Raw genomic sequence first — 15,662 nt, 5'->3', positions numbered from 1 at the left:
CATTTTGTTTGTAGATTATCCGCACTGTATGGTTGCTGACAATGATGACTCTACTACAACACCTAGGTCTTTCTTATGGCTATAGATGCATGCGATGTAAAAGCAAGGTCCTTATTGTAAATGACTCTGTAGCAGCAGTTGTGATGCATAGTTAACCCCCAAAATCTCTGTAAGTCTCTTTGGATAAAAGTGTCTGCGAAATGACCAATTAATAATAATAATAATAATAATAATAATAATAATAATAATAATAATAATAATAATAATAATAATAGTGGTGTGACTGTTCTAGTTCTGCCCCCCATTTGGTATTTGGATCTTACATTTTGGTGACCGGCAAGTGACCCTTTACATTTATTGATACTGAGTTTCATTTGTCACGTTTCTACCCACTTCTGTATGCAGTCTCAGCCTTTTGGGATTTTTTGGGTGGCAGTAGGCATGTCAGCCACTCTCCCAGGCTAATAATCCTCTGATCTAAGTCATTGATGTAGATAAGAAATATCACTGGTCTAAGGACGGAGCAGCGCGGCACCTCACTCAGTACATTGCCCCAGTTAGAGATTTCCCGACAAGTCCATGCCCAATTATATAAACTTTCAAAACCTCAAGATGGCCTCAACATCACTGGAAAACATATACTGTACCATACTCAAAACTGCTTGGGTGAGAATAGTTTATTTCACTTTATTATTCAGATCATAGCTGTGTACTATGTGATTTCTGAGATTTATACCAAATTCTTACAGAACCTGCAGACAGTTTAAAACTTATTTTATACTACATGGTTAAGAAAGAGGTTTTGAAATTTCATTAAGGCTTGTATGAATAATTGCATGATGTGCACATGCATGCAGTTATTTTGTTTTTAGATATCAATTTACACAGATATCAATTTTTAGATATCAATTTTTGTCTCCTGTAAACACACAACGTTGCCTGTCAGATTCCAAACTGCAGTTTAAGTAAACACCACTATCAGTAGGAATATGCACCGTATAATAAATATACATTAAAACCATTACATTTCTACGTTCACAGCATAAAGCACCACTGCAAGTTGAATCACAACCAATAGTATGTATGCACCTTGGCTACGGGAACTAAATAATGACTTTTCCAAAACAAAACAAGACTTGGTCTTCCACTGAACCAAAGAGTTTGACAACATTTGAGCACTGACAAGGTAACTCCAACAAGGATCAAACCAAAAATTCACTAAACCTGAAGGTGGTCATACTTGACAAATCTATTCTACATTTCACAAAATCTGAACAAAACAGGATAAATGATTAAAATTATGATCTGGAAATCTCTCCCACCTAGTCTAAACACTGATGTCTACAGAATTCAGTTCTTCAGGACTTCAAACAAGATTCTCATCATCAGCTGTTTCTCTTTCTCAATTGTTCCTCCACAATTCATGGTTGGCTGATTTGTTATCTAGCTTGATTGCTGGTACATGTAGAATGACTGCATGTGGCCCACAATTCAAACTGCAATAAGCAAATATAATAACAAAGTAAAATTACCCAGGACCAAGTAGAATCACCAGGGCTTCCACTATCTTCTAATTCCACAAGCTGATCTTCTGATATCATGATTCCATTGCTTTTGCCCACCACCTTTAGTGGTATAAATTCTGTTAGATTGTGTCTTTCTTATCTGTTGAACAACGATCGTGTATCTTAAACAGAGTGAGTGAGCAGTAGGCGAGTATAGTCCCTAGTACATGTTTACTATGTTTTCATACTAATTTTACTTGAACTGTTCTTGGAATGATGATCCAAGCAGAAACCTGAGACACACAGACAGCTCTGCTTATTTCCTTGCGCTGACTCCTCAAGCATCTCAGTCACAAGCACCGCTTCAAAGGGCATAGCAGTTCACAGGTCCCAAGCCTTTGCTAAAGAAGGCAGCATCCACTGGCTTGGCTAAAATTTAAGTTTTCTGAAGAATATCATCAATTTTGATTGATTTGTATGAATATTGTACTAACAAATGTTATCATGTGAACATATTTTTGGTTTGTTTGTCCATTTAATGTCACAAATAACCTTCAAACAACACTGGAAGAAAAAATAATCATATTGTAGTATGTTGGAGACAGAGGGTCCAGGGAAAGAGATGTAACAAGACTCAATTGGAGACTGACCCCAGTGGTTTAGCACTCTAAAGCAATAATTCAGCTATATAACTGCTCAGTTGTTGAACCCTGAACAAAGCATCAAGTTTGTTCCCCTTTCTCTTTATGGGGGTTGACTTGGCCTGTCTGCGCTGGAAATACTGGTACCTTCCATGGTATCCAGAAGGTGCAGACACCCTCAAATTTGCTGCATTCAACTGTGAGTAATGCCAATGAACAAACGTCATTGTGGAAACAAGTGGTCTCATTAAGCACCATATCATTAGTATTAATGTGCTTGAATATTGGCATGCTAATGCTTTATGAATATGGTCTATAGAAATGTCTTAACAGACCCCTATGGTGCAAGCTGCCAAGCATACCATCACCTTTCCCAATGGACTGCTACCAAGTTACCTGCCAAGTTTCAAAGTTCTGCAGCACAGAATTGTTCTTAAGTGCCACTGTTTGTTTAACTGATCATATGTTGTATTTCACTACAAGTTCTGGTCAGCTTCCCATACATGTTTTGTTGCTCACCAGCTTCCCTGTTGTTAAGGGTGAAGTCCATGCAAACTCAAGCCTCAGCGATCCCTTGGCCATTTTCATTCCTCAAGATGTTACGATCAGAACAGGCAATGATTTTTGAACAGCACACTGTTGAAGAGTCGAATAAAGAAGGACTATACAGTAGCATGCTTCTGCTGATCCATTGATCATAAGCAGCTTGTGGTTGTGATAATAATATATTTATTTTTATTAGCACCTTTCATAGTGGACCACTAATACAAAGCACTTTACAGAGGTAGGTTGTGAGCTGTGTATTATATGCAGAGTCACTTACAATAGGACATTGATTTAACATACCATACCATTAATGATGAAAAGGTGACGTGATCAAGCTCAAGTTATGATGAGTCAAGCTCATGTTATGTTGAGTCATGCTCATTTTACAGCACACTGGAGGCTTAGTTTCACTCTCGGTGCATTTCAAGAGGTGAGGGAAGAAGTGAATGTCCAATCCATAGAAACTACTTCAATCAAAATGTCAGTTTTTATTAAATTCAAACCACCCTCTATACTGGCAATAGTATGGAGATAAAAACGGACGGTTTATGTCCCCAAGTGCACAGAAAAGTGCTCTGGGAAATGTATTATTGGTGTGGTGCTGTGCTATGCAGAGGTAGTGCATTCTGACGAACGCTGAAAAACTAGGGATTTGTCAGAACAACTTTCCAATGTACCTTTTATTATTATTATTTTAATGTGAACAATAACAATGAGAAATGAATATTTTTCATAGAAATACTTATATATTGCTTATATATATATATATATATATATATATATATATATATATATATATATATATATATATATATATATATAGATATATATTATATATATATATATATATATATATATATATATATATATATTATTATTATTATTTGGTATAAATGTATTTTGGTAGGGTATTGGGTGTAAATACTGTTTCTTATTAGTGTAAATATGTGTATTGTTGTTTGTGTTGTAGTCTATTGTTCGTATTGTTATTGTTGGGTATCACGGATGGAACATCCGTCGCCCGTTGTTTGTTTGTGAGATTGTGTTCACGTGAGTATTAATGTATCATTCATTGATAAAGCCTATAAGAATGTGTAGTGGATGAAAATCCACGTGCCTGTGTTTAATTGTTCAGGTATGGTTGGGAGTTTAGGTAATTATGTAATTATAGTGCATGGTGTATTAGGAGAAGCAGGTGCACTGCAAATATGCAAGTTGAGTACTCCTGTTGTGTGTGGAGAGGGTGGAGAGGGCAGATATAACAATTGCTATTCATGCTGGTTTGCACCAGTGTGATACTTGTTATAAGTTTCGTTGTTTGGCCATAGGGCTGTTTTGTTTTCTGTTTTATTTAACAGTGTGTTATTCATTTTATTTAACGAATACATGTGAGCGCAACAGCTCATAACTAGTTCCCTTTCAAATCGAAGATGATCACCACTACATTAGGTATGGGATATTCCTGCCCTTCAGGTAGGTATTGCTGAGCTCTCTATACCAAAGCTGCCGAAAGGTCCCTTCTTGGGATGACGCACTCGGTCCCCTCTACCGTAGGAATAAAACCATCACTCACAGGAAGATCCTCATCTTTTCCCTCTCAAGATGGTAAGTAATAAGATCCGGTTGTATTTCCCTTGCATTCATGCTGAAAGATGGCTTTCCTGGAATCAACGACTTTAAAAAGACTGAGCCCTTTTTTGCCTTTCTGGCTTTCAGCGGTCTCCACGCTTGCTAATGATTGTTTATTCTTCCTGTGAGTACACATGTCCTCCTCGGGGCTAGGCTTTTCCGTATCCCCGCTGTCGAGTGACCCTTCCAGCTGCGCTCTCCTCCATGGGGCTAGGCCTTGCTGCATCCCCGCTGTCGAATAGACCCTGCCGGCTGCGCAGGCCCACTTACCTCAGTAAGTCGGGCATTGTAAACAAACGGTATACCCTCTCTCTCCCTTTACTATCTTTCTACCGTGTTTTATTGTCTACTTAAACTCACCGACCGCGCCTCGGCCCTGCATCTCCCCCTGCTACACGTTACGCGCTGACCAGGTATGTGTGTTGACCACACGGTTAGGGTAGACACATTGCTTAGCGTCCTCCCGGTGCTGCGGTACCACGGCACACGCATAGCCTGTGATATTTTTTATGAATTAACTGGACGACTGGTTGATCTGCCCAGTCGCAGGAAGGAGCAGTGGCCCACACAGCGATTTGTGATGAAGCATCTGTTTTGAGGCTGGGTCTCACCCTCAACGATGCCAGAGCCAATTAATACCGTTGTAAAGTACGGTCTACTTGAGTCTCCGGCTGGATTCCCTACTTGTCGGACGACAGAGTAACTGCCATTTGCAACTGCCTGGCCGTGTTTAATAAGGGTTCACAGTACAATTGGTGTTGTGTTAAAAACTATTGGGTCTGATGGCCGCGGCTTCATCACCCACCCAACTAGGGTTACTCCTCAAGCACCCTATCCAAGTGTGGCTCTGTGCCTTCAGCTGCACCCCAAGTGCGACAGACACCGTTGGCTGACCGTGTTTCGCTTATGCTGGGAAGCTCTACGCTGGTGGAAGCAAGCCTCTCATCTGAGCGAAGGCGCAAGGATAGGAGTGATACACAACCATTAACTGATTGTTTTATTCCCTCGGTGGGCATGACTGAGTGCTTCATCCCAGGAAGAGGCCTGTCAGCAGCTCTGGTATAGAGAGCTCAGCAATACCTACCTGAAGGGCAGGAATAACCCATACCTAATGTAGTGGTGCTTGTCTTCTCTTTCAGGAAGCCAGGGTTACGGTAAGTAGCCTAATGTTCTCCTGTGTGTTTATTTCCTGGTCAGACGTCATCCACATCAGCTGTCTGTGACACCTTTTTGTTCTATTTTCCCTTCTATGAGCTAATTTTAAAACCAACGCATTTAATGTATTCGTTAAAAATGTAAACAACTTTTTTGGTTATTTTATCCCACTAGTTCAAAGGTTATGTTCCAATATTAAAGATAACATAGTTTTAAAAAATTTCATTTTCCTTTATTTTTTAAAACTGTTATTTTTTTTTTAAAATGTTAGATTAACTTGGCAGAATGGGGAAAAATGTTGTAGTGTGTGTGAGTGTATACGGTATTACTTCAATTTGACACCGCAGCGTTTATTTTAAATTGATCAAAATGACTGCAGCCCTTAAACGAGGGCGCGATTATACTAGGGCGGCCTTTATTAATAATACTATGCTTTACAAACGCAGCTATATTTTATTACATGATTTAAGGCATTTTAGAAGCAGCGCGTGAGAGGCTCCGGTTTGCAGCACTATACTCTTGTATGTTTTGGGGGCTTGAACGTAGTGCATTTACTGACAGTTACCGAGAGCCTATTAGGTTGGAGTTGGGAGGGCAGATAGTACTGTACCAGCGAATCAGAAATGTGTATTGGTTGTTAAGGGGCGGGACAATACTGGTGTGGCAGTTCAGTCCGAGAATGTGACGTGATGTTTTTCTGCACCAATAATTACCTCAATATCAGCTTGATTTCTGTAAAAACTCAATGTCCTACTCGGTTTTTTTTTTCTCATTGTAACTGGCTTGGTTGTAATTTCTCTGCAAGAGAAATTGAAACTTAATCTTATCATAGATAGTAAGCACGTTGTTTTTATTTCTAGGTGTTTGAGTGCGGGAATTACAATTTAACTGAAAAGAAAACAACAAAACCACTTATAACTTCAGAAGGACCGCTGTTCTGTACGTAGTTTATCTTGGATTTTCTTTCACAACTGTACCATAAAATAAAACGTATGTGTGTACACTAGTTTGCTACGTGCTAGATTGAGGCTCCCGTCTCTTCGGGTGCGTTACATATACATAGTCAGTGTTGCGTGTTTATTTGTTTACTGTGTGCGTTTGTGGAATACCTGAATGTTTCTTTATTGATAGCTGCGTTTATTCGAGGTTGGCCTCTATTATAAAGCTGATCTATATGACTGCGGCGTCAATACAAGGGCTTCTTTAATTAGAGGGTGGCGCTAAATTGAAGTAATAGGGTATATATCTCAGCTGCATTACATTGGAGGGGGGTGGAATTACCGAGGTAAGATAATGATTGGATTCATGTCGGCCCATGGTTGATATATGGTTGGCCACCAACGTTGGCCCGACGAGCAAAATTCCGTAGATACTCTTTTAGGAATAATTTTAGTGAAATACTCAGTGAATCATTAACAACATTGGAGTTACATTGAGGAAATATTAACTGCTGGTGTTCTCTTAATTGCGCTTCGCGATATGCAGCAGCGGAAACCAGCCAGAAGAGGAGAAAGAGAGAGAAGGGAAGCATGAACCGAGGAGACCAGCGCCACCCAGGCTGACCCCAACAAGGCTACCCCTGCTCCCCTCTTCAGTTAAGTTCAGTGTTGCTTGGGCCAGGTCTAGTACGGATACTACAGAGAAACCGGTCCACATATTTATACTTGTGTTGGAGAGAACTGGGGGTTGAATTGGGGAGTGTTGGGGGGCATATAGTGGAAGTAGCGATTCAGCCGAGACTGGGTGACTGAGGGCTGTTCCTCTTCCCTCCACCAGGTGGCGCTGCTGCAACGGTGTTCACGGGGGAGACGGTCCGTTGCCGCTATGCAAAGTGCTACGGAGGCCATACCAGAGGTCGGAAAAACAAAGGGTGTGTTCTTGTAGCACAGATTTCCGCAGTTCTGCACAGTTGTGCACAGAATTCTGTTCTGCAAGGAATGCTGTGTAACATCACAAAGCTCCACCCTCAAATATCTGCAGATCCAGAACAGCTCAGCACAGCTTTGAAAAGTAGCAGTGGGATGCTGGCTGTGGCTGTGAACCAAAGAGATGATGTAGGCCCTGAACAGGGGCTTTACCCTGGCACAATATCTTGTCAAATTAAAAGATGCCAAACAAAGGCAAACCCATACGAAGTACACTCAGTGACCACAGCCTGGCCATCAAAACAGGTCGCCATAAAAAGAGCTGGCTGGCCAAACAGACCAAGCTGTGCAGTCAGTGTCAGCTGGGAGAAGTCGAAACAGAGGTGCACTTCCTGCTGTCCTGCTCCATATACTGCCAAATAAGGGACACATACCTCCCTAAATTCTCGAGTCAGTTGACCCAGTTTCCACACCTGCCTGACCCTGAAATGCTGCGGATCCTGCTGGGAGTGGAGGCTTTGACAGCAGAGCTGGCAGCCCAGTATATGTCTGAGTGTCTACACACTGTCCCTCAATAGAGCTGCACAGTTTATTGTTAAATTAGACGGGTATAATGCTTACATTCTGTTAAGAAGGAGGGACTGATACTGTGTTATAAACATTATATTTTATGTAACATTTGTCTGATATGCTTTGGCACCATTGGATCACTCCTGTCATGCTAATAAAGACAGTTTGAATTTGAATTTGAAAATTCATGAGTGACCTGCCAATCGAAATTCAAATAGTGACTAAAACTACTTCTGCCCACTTCTTAGTGGAGGGGAACGCCATGTTATCTTTATGCAAAGAATGGTGAACAACCTTGTCAACGCTGTATTAAATACATGGTAACACTTTAAAATAAGTGTCTGTTCATATGTAATTCATGATGAACTGTAGACGCGAAATTAAATTAGTTGAATTTGAAGTGTATTCATCATGAATTCCTATTTTATCAGCTAATAAATTAGTTCATATGTAATTCATCATGAATTACAGACAATTATTTTAAAGTGTATCCCACATAAATAAATGAATGAATCAATATAAAATAGTAATTAATAGTACATTAAACATAATGTACTAATCCACAATAAGTAATGTATACTGTTACAATAGTTAATGCTCAACAATTACATCAAGCTGACTGTATAGTCTGACAATCCAGAAACTAACTACCGTATAACGTTTACAAATTAAAATTAAGTCATAATGGACTGCAAATGAATGCAATCCCTATGTGTGATACATTGTGATCAATGAAATAATTAAATGTAATTACGTTTCATTATATACATCAAACAAATAGAATAGGTCATTAATTATGCAACTGGAGTATAAATAGGTGATGTTCCTGGTAAGTTTCCCAGAGGTTTGGAGAAGGCGTTACTAGTAGCAACGTGACGTCAGAGAGCAGCCAGTGGCAGCAACCCTGAGAAGGCGTTTCTCTAGTAGCTGCGTTTGACGTCACACTGAGAGCTGCCAAGCGCAGCAAGCACAGCTTGCTTTGGGATATGAGAATATGCGTATAAGCGTTTGTGTTAGATGACTTTGAACATTTTTGTACAGTTATTTAATGCGCTGCCGTGCCAGATGTTTCTTTAAATCCTTTGATGTTAATGGTGGATTTTTGCGAGCTGCTCGAACAATTCTATGTGCTATAGTCGTAATTTTCCTGGTTTCTAATTGATGAATAGTGTTTTAACTAGCTCAATTAAGACAAACCTTAACTTACAGACTTTAGTTGAAAAGGTGCCAACAACTTTGTGATCAACAAATATTGTTATTTACTTCTATAGGGCAGTATGTTTAATATCGGTTATACAGCAGCTTAATTGTATATTGTGAGAAATATTTAGGGAATGTCAAAAATTGAGTTAAAGGAATGAACAGGTCAAACGATTCCATCTTTAGTAATGTCCATGCATAGTCTTGCACTAAATCTGCAAACAAATTTGTCTTAGTTTAACCATTTAACTTTTCATAAAAAATGAATACACCCTCATTGTATATGTTGCCACTTCCTACAGTATTTTTCATATCATTAGCATCATCTTGGAGCCTGTCAATTCTCAAAGCAGAATTCCAGATTGGTTGTTGTTTCTGATACTTAGTTATAGTAAGTTCCTTTGTTATCAGTAATACTGTATATGCATTTGTTAAATATGTATGAAGCCAAATATATCATATGCAGTAATATAAGAATGTTTCTTTCATAACTTTGCACTCTCAAAAGTACAAATTTAGAACTAGAAGCAATGTGATTGTTAACCACTACATATTGTCCCTGACATTAGTGTGTATAATTCAGGCTTTTACCTAATTAAGCATACAGGATTTGTGTAAATGCTAGAGTAGAAGTCAATCTAGATCTGAGCTGTCCAGCTTTAGTGCTGGTGAACCCTTAAAGAGCACTGTATGTCAAGCAGAAATCTGAACTCAATCATTTAAGTGAGTTGAGTATCAGGTGTAAAGAAGTCAGAACCAGAAAGACAGTCACAAAAAAAAAGGCACAATATGTTGAAAAAGTAACAAACTTTATTTTCTGTATTCTTCACAATAACAGGGTCTGCTGAAAAAAAAAAATCTTGAAAATAAGTAGTTTGTGTGCTCATCAAAAATAAACAGTGAAGATAATGAGCATTATTACCAGTGCCCTACTGTACATATGTAAATCGCTTTAAATGATGGTAGTGTTGCTTGATAGGCATTACCAGATTGTACAGTTAGTATAATATACCAAACTAGAATTGTTAGTATACAATTTAAAATAAACATACAGTTAAAAACAAAATAATAATCTGTTACACCTTTACTTGCCATACTTACCCATGTGTAACTCTGGAAATTGAGCACATAAAACTCCTCCATTCTTATGAGGTCATCTGGCTGTTGATCTTGGCACTGGCCATGGAACCATTCGCCACACCACCCGCATTCCACCATCAGCTCCAGTGCAATCCTGCATGGTGTCCTGCATGTGCAGCAGACCTCTACCTCACACAAATTTACCTCTGGCTCGGGAAAGGAGTAAGAGATCAGGGACATACAGGTACTTACCTGACAAATGAAACAAAAGGAAAGATAATATTACAATAAATAATTCAATGAGTGGAGGTTTTTAAATGAATGTTTTTAAAAAGAATGAGCTCAAATCTATTCCAAAGACTTAGAAAAGCATTCATTGTAACACAGCCCTTGAAAAGACCACTGACACTACTAACATGATGTGGGAAAACTGTCTCTGTCCTTTCTACTGGTCATTTCTTAGCAACACATACTCCTACGTTATGTAATTTGTATATATTTCTTTTTTCTTTAATACAAATTCTGTTTTCTGGTATTCACCTTTCTGCTATTTAAACAATTTCAAATAAACTGTCTGTGTGTGTGTTTGTGTGTATATATATATATATATATATATATATATATATATATATATATATATATATATATATATCTGCACACTATGGCTGAGGGGTAATAAGATCATTACTAGCTAGTTAACCCCTCGGACAGAATATAAAAGACCTGCAGTATGTATATATATATATATATATATATATACACACTCTTGAGTGTACAAAACATTAAGAACACATGCTCTTTCCATGAAATAGACTGACAAGGTGAATCCAGGTGAAAGCTATGATCCCTTATTGATGTAACCTGTTAAATCCACTTCATTCAGTGTAGATGAAGGGGAGACAGGTTAAAGAAGGATTTTTAAGCCTTGACACAATTGAGACATGGATTGTGTATGTGTGCCATTCAGAGGGTAAATGGGCAAGACAAAAGATTTAAGTGCCTTTGAACGGGGTATGGTAGTAGGTGCCAGGCGCGCCGGTTTGAGTGTGTCAAGAACTGCAACGCTGCTGGGTTTTTCACGCTCAACAGTTTCCCGTGTGTATCAAGATGGTCCACCACACAAAGGACATCCGCCAATGGCAGGCCAGTGGTCGAAAATGACTTATTGATGAAAGAGGCCAAAGGAGGCTGACACGAATTGTGCAGAGCAACAGACAGGCTTGGTCAACTGACAGTCCAGTACAACATTGGTGCTGAAAGACCCATAAAAGAATGCACAACTCATCGTACCTTGACACAAATGGGGTAAGGCAGCCAACGACCTAACAGAGTTCCACTTCTTTCAGCAAAACACAAGAAACTGTGGTTGCAGTGGGCTAAGGAATGAAAACATTGGACACTGGAGGATTGGAAAAACATTGCCTGGTTTAATGAATACCGGTTCCTGCTGTTTCACGCTGATGGGAGGACTAGGGTATGGAGAAAACCACATGAGTACATGCATCCATCATGCCACATGTCAACATTGCAGGCTGGTGGTGGTGGTGTGATGGTGTGGGGTGTGTTTTCATGACACACATTGGGTCCCTTGATAAAAGTGGGAGAACATTTGAATGCCACAGGATTTCTGAACATCATTGCCAAGCAGGTGCATCCCTTCATGGCACCACCTGCTAATGGTTTTTTTCAGCAGGATAATGCCCCATGCCACAAGGCTAGGAACCCAACAGAGCATATCACCCAAAGAACACCATTCCTACTGTGAAGCATGGTCAGGGACTGGGGCACTTGTCAGGATAGAAGGGAAAATGAATGGAGCAAAGTACAACGGTCCTTGTGGAAAATCTGCTGCCCTCTGCAAGAAAGCTGAAACTGGGACTGAAGTTCACCTTTCAGCATGACAACGACCCAAAGCTCACAGCCAAATCTACACTGTAGTGGCTAAGGAACAAAAAGGTAAATGTCTTTGTGTGCCCCAGCCAGAGCCCTGACCTAAATCCAATCGAACATTTGTGGCATGACTTGACGATTGCTGTCCATCAACGCTCCCCAAAGAACTTGACCTTGAACAGTTTTGTAAAAAAGAATGGTCAAATATTGTCAAATTTAGGTGTGCAAAGTTGGTAGAGACCTATCCCAACAGACTCACAGCTGTAATTGCTGCCAAAAGTGTTTCCACCAGGTATTAACTCAGGGGGGTGGAAACTTATCCAATTATGGTCTTTCAGTTTTGTATTTTTAACATATAATTTTTTCTCAATAAAAACTTTTTTTCCCCTTAACAGTGTGGAGTATGGTGTGTAGATAAGTTGGAAAAAATCTTTGTTTAAATGAATGAAACTCTGAGGCACTGACACAACAAAATGTGAAAAAAGTTCAAGGGGGTGTAGACTTTCTATAAGCATATATATATATATATATATATATATATATATATATATATATATATATATATATATATATATATATATAACCTTTAACTTTCATATGCATGTATAAATATTCAAATCAGGCAATAATTCAGTAGCTCAGAAACTAAGACTACCATACCAATTAGAAGATTAAAGATTACAAATAATCAAATACAATATTTCTCCAAATCAACAATTCTCAATACATGCACCTTTCAGAAAGATATGTACAACATATCGAAACATTGGGAAGCTGACTCTTTATATATATGTGTGTATCTGTGTGTGTGTGTGCAACGTTTATCATTTATTTAAATGTCTATGTACGTCTTCAAACAACTTGTAATATATATATATATATATATATATATATATATATATATATATATATATATATATATATATATATATATATATATATATATATATATATATATATATATATATATATATATATATATATATATATATATATATATATATATATATATATACACACACACACACACTCCACACTCCACACTGTTAAGGGGAAAAAAAGTTTTTATTGAGAAAAAATTATATATTAAAAATACAAAACTGAAAGACCATAATTGGATAAACGTGCAATGACACCCCCACACGGGTGAAAGGGGTGTTTTTAGAAGTTTTGTGATTGCTTTGATATATTTTTACAGTTGCATGTTCTCTGTAATAAAAATGTTCGCAAACTACTTAGCTTGGCCGTTGTCTTCATTCATCCTTGCCGGGTCGAGGATGGTCTGCTGGAATCCAAAATAACCTGTTTGAAAAACAAGGATTAGTTCTGCGACTAATAGTGCTATACAGTTACCTGAGCAATCTGTGACATTTACGTGAATACTGTTACTGGCTAAAACAAGAAGTCTATAATTTCGACAAACGTGCCTTCATAATGTGTAAAGTTATTTAAGAACATAAGAAAGTTTACAGACGAGAGGAGGCCATTGGGCCCATCTTTCTCGTTTGGTTGTTAGTAGCTTATTGATCCCAGAATCTCATCAAGCAGCTTCTTGAAGGATCCCAGGGTGTCAGCTTCAACAACATTTCTGGGGAGTTACTATTTATTTCATATAGAAAGTGGTTTCAGTTAATGGCAGCTTTGAAGGAGATCTTTGGTATTGCGTCCCATTGGGATTTCACTAATACCAACATCTCCCTATTACTCAGTCCTGTCACCAGCAGCATATCATTATAAATACCCAGGTTTCCTCTATGGAAGCGGTATAAAGTGCTTTGCTGTTGGCAGCACAATTCCCTGCAAGTATGCCTTGTGTCACATGGTGATAGATTACCTTTGTCCCAGATGAAACTCTTGGTACCACCTGCTGTGGCCCAGCTCCCCGTTTTAAATACCAGTGTTTCACATTCATTATGTGGCAGATGAGAGCTGCAGGATATTGAGGAGACTGCGAATTAGTATTCACTGTGTGGGTGGTTTCTAGACCACCTATAGTTAATCTTCAAATAAGATATTTATATCACTATTATATATGTACGTCTATAAAGTAGACTGCATTTACAGATCTGTTTTTTCAAGTTTACTGTCACACTGTGGTCCTAAATTTCCGACTGCAGTCTTGGCACCACAACCAGTATCTTTCTGACAGATCTTTGCTTCTAATATTTTACATTATGTCCAGCTAACAGACTGTATGACTACTACCAGTAAACATAACTTTAAATGACAAGTCTTGGTATTTTCATATAGACTTATTTTTCTTTCGTGTTGATAGATTTTACTTTACAAACTATTAATGTTGTGGATGTTTATCAGTGTTTTATGTTGTCTGTAGTGTGTCAATGTTGGTGTTTATGTATAAAATACACGGGGTATAAATATTGGTTATGAGCACAAGTGTTTAAAATGTATATTTGTATTTAGGCACGAGGATTGCTCAGCACTTCACGTGCAGGTAAAATGTAATATGTGAGCACGGGGAATTACACTTCATTAGTTCACGTGCAGTTGTACCGAGACTCCAACTGAATGCTGAAGTATGACTACTGACTACTGCTGCATAAAAACAGCATGTTTTCACTCACTTGGGGTTGTGTGTTCGTGAGTGGAGAATGGAAGAGAGAAGGAGAGTATATTATCAATTGTTATTTCGCGCTGGAAGCTCCAGCACGGTAATTGTTGGGTTCGTCCACGTTTGTTTTGTCTGTCTGTTTGTTTGACCAATGCGACCCTTTGTTTTGTGTGTCTTTTGTTTTGTTTCTTTTGTTTATTTATTATTTAATAAAACTCTGGATGCCGTAGCATCACAGATTCACGCCCTATCTTTGTTGTTCTTCGTCCTTCTTCTGGTCTGACATCACCCCTGCAAAGCCATCCTGATCACAAGTGGTGTCAGAAGTGGAATAACAGCGACACCAAGCATCAGACCAGGAGTGTTTTTTTGTTTGTGTTTGAAAAAAAAAAAAAAATCAAAGAAATGGGGAAAAGTGGCCGGAGGAAGCAGCAGCAAGACTGTCAGCAGCAACCAGCGCATCAGCAGCAGCGCAGCACTGCTCCGGTCACAGGTTCTGTGCTGTCTCTACCACGCTGGACATCTGCCTCACCTGCCTGAAAGGTGAGGAATGGTGCATTGCTGTTGGCTAGGTTGGGCACCAAAGGGAGAGGAGCCATCGCTGCCATCTCCAGTGCAAGAGGGAGAAGCCCCGCTATCTCCAGTGCAAGAGGGAGAAGGCCTGCTATCTCCAGTGCAAGAGGGAGAAGCCCCGCTATCTCCGGTGCAAGAGGGGAAGCCCTGTTATCGTCATTGCCAAAGGGAGAGGAGCCATTGCTGCCATCTCCAGCGCCAGAGGGAGAGGAGCCATCACTCCCACCTCCACCAGAAGAGGATGAATTCCTGCTGGTTCCACCCAAGGATGCCTGTCTCGCGCCGCCCAAGGATGCGTGCCTCACACCGCCCAAGGATAACATATCCGCATCGCCTGGGGAGCTACAGGTTACAGGGTACGAGGGAGAAGTGGAGCTCCCACTGCCGCCTCTATGGCCAGGGGTTCGCATCCAGAGGGTCCGCTGCTGCTGCCGTC

The 15,662-nt window shown here is 39.4% G+C and overlaps 1 protein-coding gene across 2 annotated transcripts in view; it reads right to left on the bottom strand.

The window, feature by feature from the left end:
• Positions 1-1,726, bottom strand: part of LOC121315521 (phosphatidate phosphatase LPIN1-like) — a 37,578-nt gene extending 35,852 nt beyond the window's left edge. Inside the window, exon 1 of one of the 2 annotated variants that reach the window (XM_041249675.1) lies at positions 1,533-1,726. In XM_041249675.1, coding sequence (XP_041105609.1) covers positions 1,533-1,601 — 69 coding nt within the window. In that variant the 5' untranslated portion in view covers positions 1,602-1,726. The remainder of the gene's footprint in view (positions 1-1,532) is intronic. The other variant, XM_041249680.1, reaches the window with a different exon arrangement.
• Between the last annotated feature and the right edge of the window lie 13,936 nt (positions 1,727-15,662).

This window comes from Polyodon spathula, chromosome 5, assembly GCF_017654505.1.
Source record: "Polyodon spathula isolate WHYD16114869_AA chromosome 5, ASM1765450v1, whole genome shotgun sequence".
NCBI classification, from domain to species: Eukaryota; Metazoa; Chordata; class Actinopteri; order Acipenseriformes; family Polyodontidae; genus Polyodon; species Polyodon spathula.
This window is presented reverse-complemented; position numbering and strand designations above follow the sequence as displayed.